Source organism: Protopterus annectens, chromosome 1.part0 (genome assembly GCF_019279795.1).
Source record: "Protopterus annectens isolate FY-2018-M chromosome 1.part0, PAN1.0, whole genome shotgun sequence".
Classification (NCBI taxonomy): domain Eukaryota; kingdom Metazoa; phylum Chordata; order Ceratodontiformes; family Protopteridae; genus Protopterus; species Protopterus annectens.
In genome coordinates, this window is record NC_056725.1 from 1,386,667,659 (window position 1) to 1,386,683,501 (window position 15,843).

General features: G+C 41.6%; 1 protein-coding gene across 1 annotated transcript in view; it reads right to left on the minus strand.

Moving 5' to 3' along the window:
* Positions 1–15,843, minus strand: part of MDN1 (midasin AAA ATPase 1) — a 3,484,183-nt gene that overhangs the window by 85,437 nt on the left and 3,382,903 nt on the right. Inside the window, exon 97 of the mRNA XM_044071809.1 lies at positions 12,559–12,733. Coding sequence (XP_043927744.1) covers positions 12,559–12,733 — 175 coding nt within the window. The remainder of the gene's footprint in view (positions 1–12,558; positions 12,734–15,843) is intronic.

Below are 15,843 nucleotides of genomic sequence, written 5' to 3' on the forward strand. Positions count from 1 at the left end.
TTGTGAGTATAGTGTGACCCATGCAGAATATGCAAAGATTTAAATATAGCGAGCAGTGATTTGTCTTTTGATCTTAGTTGTCTTTCAGGGGAATAGAGTTTTATGCTTTTTTTTTTTTTTTAAATGATTTTTTTTTTTTATGGTTGAATATTTGTTTGTCTTATGCAACACTGTGTACAGTAGCAAGTTGCGATAAAGATAGGTAGTGGGGTAGTTACAGCCAATTAAAATTCCATGAGGTGCTAGACAGTGGTGTGATGGTAGTGATGGTTTGAAGCAAATCTGGCAGTTTTGTTATAACATTGTTCTAGCTTTGCCAGCAATGTGGCTTGCAGGTTATGGAAAATAGAGGAATCATACACTAGAGAAGGCAGTAAAGCAACCAGATGCTATACATTTTCTGGCTTCAAGAGTGAGGAATGATTTTGTTCCTAACAAGGAGCCTAGTTTCTAGTGCATTATCTTTATGGGGTTGGTTAATGTGTTGATTAAATTTCAGCTGGTCATCAATGACGACACCTAGAGTTTACTCTGGTGAAATTGTTTGATCTTAATGTTGTTAGCAGAGATGATGGTAAAAGACATCCAAGTCTGAGAGGGGTTTGGGAGTAAATAATATTACTTTTGTTTTAATGGGATTTAGTAGGTGTTGAGATTTGTTTAACCAAGATTCACTAGAGTAGAATGCCTGCTGGATCATGTGCTAAAGTGTTTGCTGATCAGCTCAGGATAGTCGCCAATGTATTGCACTATAGTGGCTTGTTTGTTAGCAGCATGAAGATCAGTAATAGAGAGGTTGAAAGTAGGGGAAAGTACAGTTTTGTACCTACCATAAATGTAGATGTTCGAGGATTCCATTGCTGCAGTCCTTACTATTGGGTATAGTCCGCGTCCCCCGCCCGAATACCAAGGCTAAGGCTGGCGTCGGTCGTGCGATGACGACGAACGGATCCGATCAGTGCACATGCTAACGCATCACCCCGGCGTCTCATCAGTCTTCTTTTGCTGCCCCATATGTCAGAGACCCTAAAAAAGACAAGTCCAAAAATACCTGCATGTACAAACATATACAATATATATAAGAAAATATAAGCAAAAATACTGTATACCAAACCCACAAACCACCACACCCCTAAGGGAGGATGGGACTGACTGCAACAATGACAGCAGAAATGGAATCCTCGAAGACATCTACATTTATGGTAGGTACACTTCGTTGTTTTCTATCTCTGTTTTCCTATTGGGTAGAATCCCAAAGGTAAAGTAAGGAGGAAAGCAAATCCTAACTTAAAAGAAGTAGGAAACAGCAACTACAAAACACGTGTGGCAAAAAACCAAAGAGAGAGAAAGAGTAATAGGGAAGGTGATAATGCTTAGAAAATGCCTGAAAGTATCTGCAAGTAATCAAAAAAAATTGCTTCCAAGCCACCCCCTTAGAAATGTTGTTGAGCTGGCCTAGTGGCTGGCAGTATCCCGAATGGAAATCCTCCTTTCTCCTTGCCATGATGGGAAAAACAAATGCAAAATGCAATGTCACCAAGAATAGAAATAGTTTGTCCACCCATTTTGTTTTGGCCTCAAAGCAAAAAAAAACAAACAACTGCTGAGACTGAACTACTACCTGCTTCTAAAATAAATTAAATGTCCTGTTTAAATAATAGTGTAAAATTGCCTGTGTACAAAATTTTTGTGCAAAATTTAAGGTCAGGCAAATGAAGGTGTAAAACGTAAAAGAACGAATAAAAGGCAAACCTTAGGCCACTTAGAAAGCACCTTAGGTTAGATGGGGAAAATATACCCTTGTAATTACCTAAAATTAAAATAGCTCTATCACCATCAGACCCCTTCAACTCAGCAACTCAGCCAGCAGAATGCGCCAGCAGCAAGCAGTCTTCCAAAGCAAGAGCAACAATGAAGCAGTTTCAGCAGTAAGGTAGTATTCAACTCAAAAGGTTGTAAGGAGTCCCAAGCAACACAAGGGTCTTGAATTGCAAGGGTAGGAGATCCAATATTCTTTGCAAAGGCTTTCTTAAAACAAGGAAAACAAACTGAAAAACAATCTCGAATTGAAAGATTAATGTCAATGAAGAGAAGAGCTGCAATGTGAAAGGATGAAAAAAGAAACCTTGACTAAAGGACAATAAATTTTGATCACAGCAGTTTCTCAAAAACTAAGGCTCCAAAATCTAGATTTAGACCAAAAAACTCCTGCTCCCAAAATAGGATTTTTTTTTCTTGTCACATTTTACTTAAAATAGGAGGCAAGCATCCATCCCATAATCCTTTGTAAAACTTGAGACCTGCTGTGAGATGACAAGAAATATTTCAGCACAAGTTATATGAAGAGTGGTTTTCAGGAAGAGAGAGGCACCAGAGCATTGATGAAGATCATGAGATGAGGAATCAGGAGGTATGGAATCCAGTGGTGAGAGCCATAGAGCCGAGGGAGAAAGACTCCGTGTTAAAATTAGGTACCAGGCTTGCTCTGACAATCTTGTGGCTACTTGGCCGTATGGCCTGTCTTGTCCAACCTTTGGAGAAGTGTCTTTGGAAGAAATTTATGAGGTTTTTTTCAAGCTGTGTGAAAGGTTGAAAGTGCAAGATCCAGCTGTGGTTTTTTCAAGCTGTGTGGATTTCTTTGGTGGGTTTTTGCTGAGTGGTTCAATAGTGGTGAAAGCGAACAGCTGGTTGTCACAGGTTCAGGAACATAGCTGTCTGCAGTTGACCATCATGAGATCCAGTGATTGTCTGGCAGTTGAAGATTTGTCTACTACTCACATCTGCTAAGGAGTTGAATCTTCCCTGGCAGTTTGCTTAAAGCTTAGCAAAGTGCCCAATTGTACTGATGTCCCATATGACCATTGCTTGTGTGCATGTCTTGCTTGTTTGTGTTGCATGAACTTGCTTGTGTTGTCTGTTATGATGTTGGACTGCCCTGTATCTCGTTGAATCAAGCCGTAAAATGATTGTGGTATCAGGCCACTGTCTCAGAGATGCAAACTTTTGATAGCTGCATACTCCAACACTTTGATATCTAGATCTTGTATCTGACTTGCATTGCAGCAGTCACAATCAGGCGAGTCCTGTTAGTGACATTCCTGAGCCCACCACCGAGCTTCCCGAGGAGTAGTATGTGACATTCCTGGTCCAACAAACAGAGATGCTGTGTGAATGCAAGGTAATACCTGAGTATTATTTGACATACCTTTTTGAAGGCAAGGTATTCTTTTTGAGATACCGTTTTATACACTTGACAGCTGTGTGTATACAAGTTGACTGTCCATAAGAGCTGGAATGAGAGATAATTGGTGAAATGGAATTTTTGAGAATACTAGCTTTTTACGCAGACAGGATGATTGTGGTACCGATGGGCAGTAATCCGCGTTCTGGGCTGGGCTGTTCGCCATAAAAACTGAGACTCTTATTGTTGACAAGGGTAAGCCACTCAAGACTTATCTGTGAGCTATCTACACATTGAAGTTCCATTCTTGAGATAGTACTAGACTTTTCTTTATTTATTGTAGCAGAAGTTACTAGACATCTTAGCTTTTCTATCACTTAATACAGAAGGCAGTAGATTGCCAAGTTTGCTTGAGAGAAGAATCCTATGAGTGTTGATAGAGTAAGGATAGATTTGAATTCCCTTGATAGTCTTATCTACATATCACTGGAAGAAAATGCTTTGCTGAAACTAAGCCTAACAGATCTTTAAACCAGCTTTGATAATAGAGACAGGCAAATGAGAATTTCCAATTTAAAAAAGAATCCTGAAAATCTAAGCCTTCCAGGGAGATTTGGAATGTAGACCATGAATTCTGTTGTCTTTTCGTGGTAAATTGAACTTGAGAAGATAAAAAGAAAGTGTTGAGAGATCATAAATCCAAAATTGGTGGCCCGAATACTGTTAGGGAAGACAATCAAAATTTGGAATATCGTCCTAGGCTTCTTTGAGGAGAGGGAGGGGCTGGAAAATCTGGAGAACCCTGGGAAACTTGAGAGGGGAACTTTTTGAGCCTAATATCTGGAGTAAGGTGGCTTTACTTTGAAAGGATTTGTCTTGATAATATGAATCTGGAGCTTCTGAGAATTAGATAAAACCTGAATTTGACTTGAAAGAGTAGGTCTCAATAACAAGAGGGAAATGTATCCAACTTACCCCCTTGGTGCTGCCCTGCCCTGGGTGATTGATCTTTGAAAGAGACAGTCTTCCTGGTCAAGGCTGCCTTTCGAGACCATACTGGCCCTACCCTCACCATGGTACATGCCTACAAGAGGACTCAAACTGGCAGCCCTCACCTAAAAGAGCAGGTGAACTTACCATTCTGGGCTAAGCCCTAACCTCACACCCCTTCCCTACCCACAGAGAGACCCTAAGCTTTCAGAGTGCACATAAAAAGGATGTGTCCTTGTATTAACAGAACTGCCTTTGTCTAAACTTGGCATTTGCACCCACTGCGACTAACAGAGCAGTCCAATCACCTCCAGGAACATGAAGATTCAAAATTTTATTTATAATAGCACCTTACCCCTTTGTCAGACATCAGAACCAAAGCCAAGCGAAGAATGCCTTGTCTTAAACCACTCAGAAAAGCAAACAGTTAGCAGGAGGCCTGTAACACAGATCATTTACACACTACAGCATAGAATTACCACCTTTCTTGACAAGCTACACCATCAAAAGCAACTTGAAGCAAATGCTTATCCACTTTTTATCACCTGACAGAGACAACCAATTTTTATCACTTAATCAATACCCTTGCCTCTCCATCTGAAAAGACTTTAATTTTGAAGCCCTATAATTCTTATGGAATAGCCTGTAAAATCTTTATCTCAAGGGGAACATAGCTTCTTAACAAAGAAGAGAACACATTAAGTTAGCTATCAAGGCCTTGTAACTGAGTCAAGCCACACAGGACTTAAACAGATACTTAATCTTAACACACTTTCAGCAAAGTGAGAAATATAGGAGCAGGGAGCAAAACTAAGGATCTTTAACAGGAACTTAGAAGCTTGTCATCCCTATAATACCTATCAGGGCTTAAATAAGGGGCTCAGAGAAGGTCAGGATTAATCAAGGCCTAGAATAAACATCTTGCTGAGGTATCAACAAGTCTTCATGAGAAATCTCCTCTACCTCAAGAGAACTTCAAGTTCGAAGATAGACTCAATAGCTAAATCCCTAGGAGTCTTATCACCCAGGAAAAAGCAACTGAGCCTTATGAACCAATGAGGGCAGCTTCCATAAATCACTTAGGAAGCTCTGTAGAGGTGGAATCAACTCATCAAAATCACTCTGGCTGAACTGAATGCTCCACACAACCCCTTCCATGAAGAAGGAGAACCTCTGACTCAAGGTTTTAACCATTTCTGAACGTGAACTCTAACCCCCTACATCAGGCGCCTAAGATGTGAGAAGTAATCGGTTAATCCTATCTAAAGAGCTTTTAAGAGAGCTAGCCTTATTCCTAGCACCCGAGTCCTGAGGAAAGCCCCACTGAAAGCTGAACCTCCAGGCGAGAGGTTTGAACAGACAACTGCTCAGCCCCCCTGCTGAAGTGTGGGACACTGACCTGGTACAGTTCCAACAGACCCTCAGCAGCCGCCCTGGCAGAGAGAGGCTAGGCATTGTAACAGTCCTTGTTTCTGCCTCCAGGCACAGAAACTCCTCCGAAAACCTCAGGCTCCACTGTTTTATTGGCACAGCCACCGGGCGACACAAGCGTCGGAATCCCAGTCTCTGGCGTTATTGACGCGCTTCCCAAACACTAACTGGCACAACAAGACCTCAGAAAACAGATGCGTGGCCCCCTGATAGCACAAGAAGAAATATTGAGGAACCTGCGTGCTCAGGCCTACCCACTCTAATGTTAGACCTTGTGGGACTCATTTTTACTGGGAGGAAAGTAGCGATATCATGCTTCCATTTGATTGTCTGTGCCCTACTGAACAAGTAACCGTGGGACCAATGCAGAGAGCTATTAGTTAGTCCTATATTAGAGAGATGAAGAAAAGGGTTTTTCATGGGACAGTATATCAAAAGCTTTAGACAAGTCTAAGAAAAGTGTACCGTTATCTCTTTCAGAAGTGAAATGAAGCAAAGCAGTAGTTGTATTGTGGTGAGGCCTAAAGCCATGCTAGGTAGTAGAGAGTAGCTGCTGTACTGATAAGTAGTTCGAAAAGCTGAGTGCATATGCATTTCTCCAGTACTTTAGATATGGATGATAGAATGGCTATTGATCTGTAATTAGAGATGAGCAAACATGAGAGAATGCAGTGCACAAAGACAGGATCCAAGATGAAGTACAAACACGGATACACTTCATTTCAGTTAAAGTTCACAGCAGGTGTGCGGCTATAAGCATAAGATTAAGCATAGTTCAGCACTTATTCAATCTGCTGAGTCTGTGCAACATAATGGCATTTTGTAAAGCCATACAGAAGTGTGTGCGCATATAGGTTCATAGGTTGGTACTAGGCTATCAGCCCTAGGGCCTATACAAGCCCAGCCATAACAATTCCCTGGATACTTCTTCCCACAATATTTACTTCCCTGAAACCCTGTCTAGCAGGGCGACTGACGTGATCCATGGGGCAAATTTCCTATCTCCTATCCAATCGTCAAGGTTCCTTTTGAAGACGGCCAAGGAGGCGCTCTGCTTGACATGTATGGGCAGTCTATTCCAGAGTATGGGGAGTTTCTGGGTCAGGAACCTATCCCTCCAGCATGTTTTGTTCATTGTGATGACAAGGTTTAGATCCCTGGAGCATGTGGCTCTGAGGGATTGGGATTTCTTTAAGTGGAGCATGTCCAACAGCTCAGGGTTTGACATGGCCTTGTATGGTTAAGCAGAGATTGCCTCTGAGTAGATGATAGGCCACAGAGTATAGCTGGAGTTTTTTTTAAACTGTCAGCATAGAGCATCTGCTTTAGGGCTGTGATTCTTTTAGTGAGGTATTTCTGCGGCCTTTCCAGCTGTTGCAGATGTCTTGTGAGGTGCATACCAAACAGGGCGTTGTACTCTATAATGGGTCTAATGAGGGATGAGTACAGTGAGACAATGACCTCCTTTTTTCCTGGATGAAAAGCCCTTAGTGATGAGGTGTGCCACATAGAAGGATGTCCTAACTGTTGTGGCAATGTGGTTATCGAAGGTGAGACCACTGTCCACCTGTGTCCCCAAGTCTTTCATCACACTTTTGGTGTTTAGTGTACTGCCACCTATGTGGTAATTCATGAGCACATGCTTTTTCCCAAAGGGGATAACTATACATTTCTTGGCATTATGCTTGAGTCCATGGCTCTGGCACCAAGCATCTGTTTCTGTAAGGCCCTTTTGTAGAATATCCACATAATTTGGGGATTCAATAAAGGCTCCCAGCTTGCAGTCATCTGCGAACTTTGTTAGCCAGAGTCCCTTAGTGTTGGCCTGTACTTCAGAGAAGTAGATGCCAAACAAGAGCGGTCCCAGGACTGAACCCTGAGGTACTCCACTTGTCTGAAGCTGGATTTGGAGTCGGCTACTTTTACAGTCTGAGTTCTGTAAGTAAGCCAGTTGGCAACCCATCAAATGTTGTAGGGGTTTAAGCCAAGCTTAGTAAATTTATCTATGATTCCAGAGTGGGGGATGGTGTTGAAGGCCTTGGCGAGGTCCAGATAGGCTGTGTGGACTTGCCTTACCCTCGTCCACAGCTCTGGAGACTGATTCGAAGAAGTCAATCAGGTTCAGGAGACAAGATCGGCCCTTCACGAATCCAAACTGGGGGGGGGGGGGCAGCATTTGAAGGTTTCCAATGTCTTTGTCTATAAGTTCCATGATAAGGTGCTCCATGCCCTTGCAGATCAGGCTCGCCAGACTGAGGGGATGGTAGTTCCTGGGATACTAGGTGGATCTCCCCTTGTGGAGTGGGATAACTATAGCTGTGCGCCATTCAGTGGGCACGAAGCCTGAGGTGAGGCTTAGATTAAACATGACACTTAGGTGAGGTGCCAGTTCATTTTGTAGTTTATGTAGTACACAGCTCGGGATGTCATCTGGTCCCATGGATGCTGTATTCTTAAGCTTTGGAGAGTGCAGGTTCTACCTGTGTGGCCTCGATTACCGGAATTTGGCAATCTTTTGGTATTGAGATGGGCCCTTTAGTGGGGGGGGGGGGGTGAAGTTGGCATTAAATCAATCTGCCAGGATATTGGCAATATCCTTGGAATCAGTATATTTAATACCATTCTGTTGTAGCTCAGAGCAGATCTGAGCATTGCCATTTACATTCTTGACATAACTATAGAATGCCTTGTGGTTGTCTTTGGAATCTTTGGCAATTTTATTTTCGTAACTAGCTTTGGAGGATTTTATGAGGGATCTCAGCTTCTTACTGAGGCTGGTAAGGGAGTTTTTTTGCATCCTGGGATTTTCCTCTTTTCTGCAACAGTTTCTTCCTTCTGTTGTATAGTTTGTTTATGGCAGGGGACAACCAGATTGGCTTCCTTTTTTTGAAGGACAGCATCTTGGTTTTATTTGGGATGGCACGATTCATGCACAAGTGGATGTGCTCGTACAGTGCCTTAGTGTAGGATTCAGCAGTCGAACTTTCAGCTCCCGTTTGCATGGGTGTCATGAAGTTTGTCACTTCTGACTTGAGTAGCATGAAGTTGGCTTTGGAGAAGTCTTTTACGGAGGTTTCCTTACTGGGGGGTGGGGATAGAATGTGGATGTCAAAAGTGATTTGCTTATGGTCAGACCTGACCAATGAGGGGCTGAGCACTGGTGTGGAGCATCTATATCCCATGTTGGTAATGACCCAAGTCTAGGATATTGGAGCCCCTGGTGGGACAATAGATTAGTTGATCCTGGGCGTTGGAATTTATGAATTCCAAGAACCGCTGGGAAAAGGTGTTGGTACCAGAGTAGTTTTCCAAGTTAATGGCAGGATAGTTGAAATCACCCAGTATTAGGGTGTTTGGTTGTATCTTAATATTTTCCAGTATGTTTAGAAAGGTGTAGTGAGAATCTTGGGGCATGGAGGGGGATCTGAAGCAAGCTACAATTTGGATTGCAGTCTTACCTAGTGTTAGTTGCACTGGAGAATTTAAAACCATTGTGTTGGGCAACTAGCCTGGAGGTGTGAATATCCTTGGTGAATATGGACATTCCTCCAGCTTTAGTATTTCGGTCTTGGTTTGGTGGCCGAAAAGTATGGTAAGAGTTGTAGCCTGGTATTGCAGGGGTGCTCTCTGGAGCCTTGAACCAGGTCTCCTTTACTGCACAGATATCGACATTCTCCACTTTTAGGAGTGCCTCGAGAGCGTGCATTTTGAGGTTTAGACTTATAGCACTGAGTAGCATTACCTTCAGATTTTGCATGCTTGTATCTGTTACGGTGGCGGTTTTGTCCTTTGAACTTTGCCGAAAAAAGGCACTACAGGGGTGGCAAGAGCTTTAGCCAGAAACCTGAATCCCAGAGGGTGACACGTGCAGACCATCTCTGGCAATGCACTGTGGTTTGTCGATCATGTCGTCCCAGGCAGACAGATACTGGATCCCCTTTGAATGTCACCAGAAGCTTAGCCAATTTTTGAAGTCAATCATTTTGTCCTTATACTGTGGTATCATTCTGGGCGAAGGCAGGATGCTACTCAGGACTAGGGTCATACCAGCCTGGGCCACATGATCCGAGAGCTCTTCCATGTCTCTTTTCATGTAGTCCAGGGAGGTATGTCTGAAGTCATTCACTCCAACATGGACAATGACAGTCGTATTTGTACTTGTTTTGGAGTGACCTGAGTGCATGCGTTACATGGCGTATCCTGGCACCAGACAGGCAGCGGACTGTAATTTTCTCCTAGTTCAGCCTGGTGAGTGGGACATCAGTGTGTCTGACTATAGAGTCACCTATGACTAAAGTGTTGGGTACGTTGTCTTGCCTTAGGGCCTGTTGTTGGGTGGCACACTGGTGTTGTGAGCTATGTGTCACTTTGGTTGTGATTGGTGTTTGTCTACATTTTAGCTTCGGAGGTCCTTGTTGCTTGGGCAGGTTAATGTTAAGGGCCTCCGCATATGTCGGTTTCGTGTTGCTATGTGTGGGTGTTGACAGTGTGGGTTTTGAAGGGCAATGTGTTGCTTGAGGTGTAGTGCATGTGTTAAGCTTCTCCTCTTGACTGTCTAGCTCAATCGTGGCTGGAGAGAGCTTTGCTTCCAGTTTGGCTATGTAAGTGCATCTCTTGCAGGTTGTAGTGTTGGGTGGTAGGAGGAGAGGGTTGTCTGTTTATATGAGGCAGTTGCTGCATTGCCCCAGTATGCCCAGATTCACCAGGTGGACAGGAGAAATCACCGGAAGCTGACCCTTGGACATGCCTGTTTAGGTCCTTTTTTTGTAAAGTGCAAGAGCTGTTTTCCCTTACCTTTGCAAGGTACTTTGCAATTATAGGCTGTTTAGTGCCTACGATTAATTTCTCCTTATTAACAAGGAGAGCTGAGTGCTTGTATCAGTTTAAGGATTCCTAGTGCTTTCCTGCAAGTTATAGAGCAAGTGCTACTCACAGGGGTTCAGATTTTAGTGCTACTACTGAGAAACCAGCTAGTTCTAAGGGAAAATTTGAAGAGCAGACTTTCTGGCACCTGGAATAGTTTAATCATAGCCCCGTGGTGCTGCACAATGTGAAAAATGTGCAAACGCACGCATTTTTAAGCCAAAAAGTTGAAAGGGATAGAAATCAGCCCAAAATGGCTAACAAAATTACAATTTCAGAGCTGGAAACCACTCCTCTAGTGTTAGCTAGGCAGGACAATGCTCACCACTCCCACTGGTAAGCAGTAGGACTTCCCTCTACCACAGCAAGGCCTGGATAGCTCTGAACACAGAAAATGAAGTCCTGAAACCAGCAAAGCCTGGGATCTGGACTATACTAGCTGGGAAACGAGCAAACAAGATAGTATTTTCTTTTGTGTTTTTTTTGGGTTAAAACAGGCTAAACAATGCAATAATACAGCAAATAAACACAGAAAAGGCTAACTCACTTGAGTATGTAGCCTTAAACAGTAAACACAATTAAAACTCTACAAAATTAGCAATTTAAAACTTTTTAAATGAAGCAAGGCAAGTGCACAATTGAAAAACGATTTAAGAGGCAGTAATAAAGTAGAATAAGTAGCTAGTCTACATATACAGAAAAGTCTATATATACATAAAAGCAGCTAAAACACACAAACAATTCAGATGCAGTGCTACCTAGAGCACTTGAGTTGTAGCAATATTAAGGCAAATACAGTTTTAATAAATGCACTAAAATATACTCTATATTCCCAAAATGTTTGAGAAGCACAGTCAGAACACAAGGAGATTCAGGCAATTTTTTAATTTATTTTTTTTTTAGGAAAGTGAGAAAGGAGGAACAGAAGGAAAGAAACTAAGTGGGGTTGGCCTTCTCAGATGTTCTCTCTGTATTAGGTAGAATGAGCTAATGACACTAGACTGGGAGGAGTGTCCAAGATCAAATTTAGAGTAGGGGCGGGCAACTACAAGGCCAGCAAGTATTAAAGACAAGATAGCAATAGGGACGGAGGGTGAGAAGCTATTTTAGGCAGGAAACACTACAGAAATGTTTATCACAGCAGAAAACCAGCAGTGAGCCAATAGCTATGAAATACAGTACAAGTATGCAGTATACAATAAAATTGCTATAAATATCTAGAATAAGCAATAACTACTACAAATAAGAAAAAAACACAGGCTACTTATTGCTATATATCACAGATCAGGTGCTCCTCCTCAGATAGCTTTGGGTGTAATGGCTATGTATGTCAAACTCTCATCTCTCTATTTTATTTTTTTATTCTGTTGTTAAAAAAGTGCCCACTTTTTTAAAGGTGAACCAGGAGCACTGTCTGATTAAGCAACTTGCTCAGTTTATTAGCAGGATAAACATTTGAAATTCACCAGGAACTTGCATGTTTAGCCTCTCTAATAAGCAACTGATAGGTGCAATTACAAAACACAACATAAGCAGGACAATACTGGGTGTGAAAATGGCCATTGCATATATTGTTCACAGACAAGCTTGTCTAGATAGTTCCCTTTGTAACATTGGCATAAACAGCTGTGGTATTCATTGTAGGGTCAATATTTACTATTGTAAAATACAAGGTAAGACCCTCCAGTGTAGCATGCAGTAAACCATCATATGCACAGATAACAGTGGGTACCAAATGAAACAAGTCAAGCTATTTATTAACAAACAATAAAAATACAGTGGATAAATTAGCAGTGTATGAAAGAGCGCCCCAACCAGCTCAACTGTAGTACAACATTTAAACATTACTTAAGCCCATGTCTATAAAGAGCAAGTAAAAGAAATACCTAAATAAAGGGAGGGAAAAAGGAAAGCTAATGAGGGACAGAAAATGAAAAAAAAATCACCTAAAGACTGAATTAAGTGGTCACTTTTGGAAAAGTTCAGGTTAATTCAAACTTAGATTTCTGTCTACAGTTCTAAATCTTATGGAAAGCTTATATTAAATTTACTTGTGCAAAAATCATGCAAAAGTTTAAAGACTGGTAAATCACCTGTTTGGAATGATTGTCAATCATGCTGGAAGAATCATCTACTGCCAAGCAAATCTGATATTGTCGTTTACTGGGTTTTGTCCGTCGTAGCCAAATCTTGTCCTTGCGGAATTGACTAGCAATATACGGAATGACCTTTCTCATATTTAGGCGTTTTCCTGTTCGATAGTCACCCCTGTATACAAAGGCCAAATAAAAAAAAAAATCTGCAATTTGTAGTCTAATATTGCTATTGGGGGAGAAGAAATGCACATTCAATACGACTTTTTTCTCATACATCATCTTCCTAAAATAGCCTTTAGGAAATAAATAGCAACACAACTGTATTTTAGCACCTCATTCCCCCAGATTTTCTCTTTTCTTTTTTTTTCTCTAAATGCATTTTACTGTAAAGAACAACACAAAAATCAAGGTCAAAAACTCCACGAATGAATGTTGTATAGTATCAATAAAAGTAACTTCATATACACAACAATCAGACTAACGTATAAATGCATCTTCTTTAGTAATGGTTATTTTAAAGGAAAACACCTCATTCATATGCTTGGAAACTTTTCGCCCTGAAGCATACCGCTCAACCTCTTCATGCAAGAAATCTGTACCAAGTCTACAATAATGGGGACAAAGGCTTCAAAATACGGGCAGAGAAATGCTGCTCTTATAAACTTAGAAATTTGCAAGATGGATAGATGATAGCCCATACTTCCCCTCACATTCTTTCCTCATCTGAAACCTGTCTCAAACCAAACATTACAAACAATGAAATTCTCCCACCCAGTTATAATATCTACCGCTCTGACAGATTCCCTAAAAAAGGGGGTGGAGTAACCATCCTCTACTCAGACATCCTAAATCTCACACCTATTACCATCCCTATATCCCTGACTTCTACCCAGCTGAACTACTCATTCTTAACTGCCACCTTAAACTACATAAGAAATTTGCTATCACTTCTATTTATATCCCCCCCGGAAACAATATCCCCACCTTAGAATATTCTATCCTGGTTTTCCCATAACATAGATTATGAAACCCTCATCATCGGAGATGTCAACATAGACTGGTCCAAACCTACAACAGACTCTCCACAAATTACTTTAAACCTCCATGGATTTCATCAACTGATAACATCCCCTACCCACTTCAACAAAACCTCTTCCTCCAGCTCCACTATTGACTGGATACTCACTAACTCCCCCAATCTCTACCATAGTCCAACTACCTATCCAGACACCCTCAGTGATCATCTCCCCACCTCTACTCCAAGGTACTCTAACCAAACACCCAAACCACACCTCTACAGACACGGTCACAAACATACTAACTTCAATTCCACTCAGTTTAACTCTACACTGTCTAATATTGACTGGTCCATCCTTTGGCATCTTCCTCTGGATGATGCAGTGAGTAAATTCAATAACATTTTTCTGGACACCCTTAACTCTCTGGCCCCCTCCAGGAAAGTGGGAATTAAATCAAATTATGGTCCCTGGCTTACCAAAGACACTAGATCCGTTATGCACAAAAGAGATAATGCTTAGAAAGCCTGGGTTAAGAAAAAAGAGCTACCCCTACTACAAATTTACAGACAACTATGGAACCTTGTCAAGAAACAAACCAATAAAGACAAAATAACTACTATAACTCTACCCAACTTAATGGCAAATCCAACTCACTTAAGTTCTGGTCAACTCTAAATAATATTCTAACTCTTGGTTGTCCTTCCAACCCCTCCCCTTTCCCAAATACTTATCCACTAGAGACTGCTAACCTCAATAAACACTTCACTTATACAATCCAAAAACTCCCTCCCTCCAACTCTAAGTCTACTTCTACCCCTTATCCCTCTCTCCCACCCACTCAATAAAAACTCTTCTCCTTTCAACATGTTTCCACTTCTTACATCAAAACACTTCTTCTGAAACTGAAACCCTGCTCTCCCTCCACAGATAATCTCCCTTCAAACTTCCTAAAATTATCTGCTGAATCTATAGCCCACCCAGTAGCCATTCTCAACAGGTCAGTTCAAGAAGCCACTGTACCTCGCATCTGGAAATCCTTTTTCACAATCCCCCTCCATAAAGGAGGAAACTCAACTGACCTATCTAACTATAGACCCATTGCCATCCTATCCCCTTTCTCTAAAATACTCGAAAAATGCATTCATTCACAGCTTCTCAACTATCTTTTCCAGTATAACCTTCTCACTCCCACTCAGCATGGTTTCTGCCCTAACCATAGCACAACTACTGCCCTCCTATCATTTACACATGCGATCACTGAGGCCCGTGACAACCAACTCGTATCCTGTCTCTTCCTCAACCTATCCTAAAGCTTTCAATACAGTCTCTCACTTTTTACTGCTAACCAAAACTGGCTAAACTCAACCTATCTACTACCTCCCTAACCTGGTTCTCTAGTTATCTCTCTCATAAGCAGCAAGCCGTCAAATGGCTCTCATCCTGTTCCTCCTATATTCCAGTACCATCCGGTGTCCCACAAGGTTCCATCTTCGTCCTCTCCTATTTAATGTATTTACAAACAAACATCGCACATCCTGCCAACAATCCTCCCTCCCCCAATATGCTGATGACTCTACTCATCTCCACCTCCAGCAATATCTCTGAACTTCTTACCCCAATGCAAACTATCTTCTTATCTACTGTAAAATGGCTATCCGATAATTTACTTATTTTTAACCCAAAAAAGACCAAGCTCTTACTCTTTCTCCCCCATTCCCCCTCTCATCACAAATCTGATTTTACTATTATATCTTCCAATAACACTATCATAAAACCCGAACCTCAAACAAACCTTCTAGTTGTCATCATTGATAATGAACTTAAGTTTAACCTCTCCTTACTTCATTGTATCAAAAAAACTCACCAGAAACTAGGATTACTATATTCCAATAAAAAAATTGCTTAATTCCAGTGTCAGACCCTCCTGGCTCAGGCACTTCTCCTTCCCTCCTTTCTAAATGCTGTCCCTGTTCTAACTAATATTCAGTCCACAACCATGCTCAAACTTCAACAAACATACCACAAAATAGCTCGATTCATTATGAACTCTCCTTATAACTCTCATCACTGCCTAGCTCTAAACGCCCTCCAATGGCTTGAACTCCACAACTCCTCTTGCTATCACAATTTCAAATATTGCACACCATTTTATATAAACCATCTTCATGTCCTGCTCTATCCTCCCTCATATCCCCCTACTCCCCATCTCGGACCCTATGTAGCTCTAACCAGCAACTTTTAGATCTTTACCATTCAAAAAGAA